This window comes from Trachurus japonicus, chromosome 18, assembly GCF_045865225.1.
Source record: "Trachurus japonicus isolate A0001 chromosome 18, Traja_1.0".
Classification (NCBI taxonomy): domain Eukaryota; kingdom Metazoa; phylum Chordata; class Actinopteri; order Carangiformes; family Carangidae; genus Trachurus; species Trachurus japonicus.
Genome location: NC_140924.1, coordinates 25,461,748 through 25,463,774, shown reverse-complemented (window position 1 = coordinate 25,463,774; position 2,027 = coordinate 25,461,748). Strand labels below are relative to the sequence as shown.

The following is a 2,027-nucleotide window of genomic DNA, read 5'->3' as shown; positions in this document are numbered from 1 at the left end:
CGGTACAGACCTGTCTATGTGCAGTCAATGGGGTTTAATTATGTTTGCTTACTGTAGATATTACCATGTCTTAAAACTAGATGATAACTGTATTCTGCTGATATTGCAGGTATTGGTTTACATCTATTTAAAACAACCCTCTGTGCAACGGCATCAGAAGAAGAGAAGAAGAGCCCGCCTCTTTCTGCAGAGACCACCAGTGGAGCACAGCTCAGTCACCAACAGTTTTACCATTACAGTCCTACTCTACGTGCAATGATGAAGGTTCACTTGCTGACAGCTTTACTCTTCTCCTTCAGTAAGTACACTTACTCATCTTTCTCTTCAGTAAGAAGCCAGAACTTCAACTCACCAACTCTTTATCAATGACATGATTTACAGGCCTTGTTTGCTTCTTGTTGAATCACAGGTTGGTGAAGAAAAGACTTTTTCTTTGTTTCAGGTTGGATCTCTGTCTCTGTCTCTGAGTTTTACACTGTGGAGGTCCAGTCTGGTGAACAGGTCACACTGATGTGTACCAACTACAGCAGTAATGTTGGTCACATAGTCTGGTTTAGACTGAACAGTAGATCTAACATCACCTGTATCTCCTCAATGTTCAGCTCTGATAGCAACGCTTCGTTCTTTGATGGATTTGAAAATGGAAGATTTGACATGACGTCCAACACCACTACCCTCTTTCTCCAGATCAAACAAGTGGATTTATCTGATTCTGGACTCTATTTCTGTGGCGCTAACTATAATAATAAGCCAGTCATAGACAGTGCAACGTACTTAAGGGTTCAAGGTAAGATTGTTTCTTTTCTGTTTTGTTTAAAAGACAGATATGAGGCTTTTGTAGTTGCTGTAAAAATAAGAGCTGATCTCAAGACGCTTATGATCCGAAACTTTTCCATAACCTTACAGATAAATTCAGTCTATAACTTCATCTATCTTTACTCTAGAAGAATCTGTTGAACCACTACTTCTGCTGAGTGTGATCCTGGGTGGTCTGATCATTGTCTTCATTCTAATCATTATTGCTCTGGTCATCAAAATCAAGAAACGTCACACAGGTACTTGTATATGTTTATTTAAGTTAGAAAAGCACAACTTTATTGTTACGAAGCTGATACCTTTGATCGGTGAACTGATCCGACGCTGTTTCTGTTGTTCAGATTTGAAGGAAGAGAAGAAGACTCCACATCTCAGTGAGGTAATCTACTGTAACTTTAGATCTAGATCAACGTCTAGTTTATGTGTTGTCTGGTTTGATGTTTTATTTCATATTCAGCTCTGTGACTTCAGGAACTGAATGTTTTCATTAATAGAATCAGAATCAAGCCTCTGGTGATGTGAACTATGCAGCGCTGAATTTCCGAGATCCAAAGACCAGAAGGAGCATAAGGCCTGAACCAGAGAGAGAGGTGGAGTCTAATGCTGTGTACGCTGCCACCAGATAGACTCAGAGTGGAAGTCATGTTTTACTGTAATATGTCAGTCTGCAATTGGGATTTGTAAATGGTTACCAAAGTTACCATTTCTGTCATTAAATGTTGTAATAAAGATTGTTTGTGCAAATTGTGAAATTTCATTAAAAATCTGTATCTGAGAGATTAGATTAGATGATTATTTGCATCGTTAAAAACAATGAAGGTTTGGCAGGTCTGCATGGCAGCACTGCAAGGTAAAATCAAACAAGAAACATCACAATCCATACACAAACACAAAAAAACAGATAAATAAGCATTATGCTTCAGAGGTAGCATAAATAATTAAATAGTAATAGTGCAAATGTTTCTGCCACTGCTGTGCTGTGCTGTCAGTGAGTTGATGAGCAGCACTTCACTAGTTTGACAGGAAGAGAAAACACAGTGTGGTCTGACCACACCTGAGGTGAAAATCATGAGCTCTGTTAGGTCAAAGGTTTTAATCTGAAGAGGGTAAAAACACATTAAGAGGCATAAAAGCAATGTCACTGTTGATTTAATAACGTGTCTCTATATCTGCTTGTCACATGGATGTAAATTATAAAGATAGAGACACCA

At 38.5% G+C, this 2,027-nt stretch overlaps 1 protein-coding gene across 1 annotated transcript; it reads left to right on the top strand.

Annotated features, from left to right (window-relative positions):
- The first annotated feature begins 258 nt into the window (after positions 1–258).
- LOC146969408 (uncharacterized) lies at positions 259–1,442 on the top strand. Its single transcript, XM_085759389.1, has 5 exons — positions 259–302; positions 420–787; positions 945–1,055; positions 1,158–1,195; positions 1,311–1,442. The coding sequence occupies exons 1-5, from the start codon at positions 259–261 to the stop codon at positions 1,440–1,442; spliced, it is 693 nt and encodes a 230-aa protein (XP_085615515.1).
- Positions 1,443–2,027: the final 585 nt, after the last annotated feature.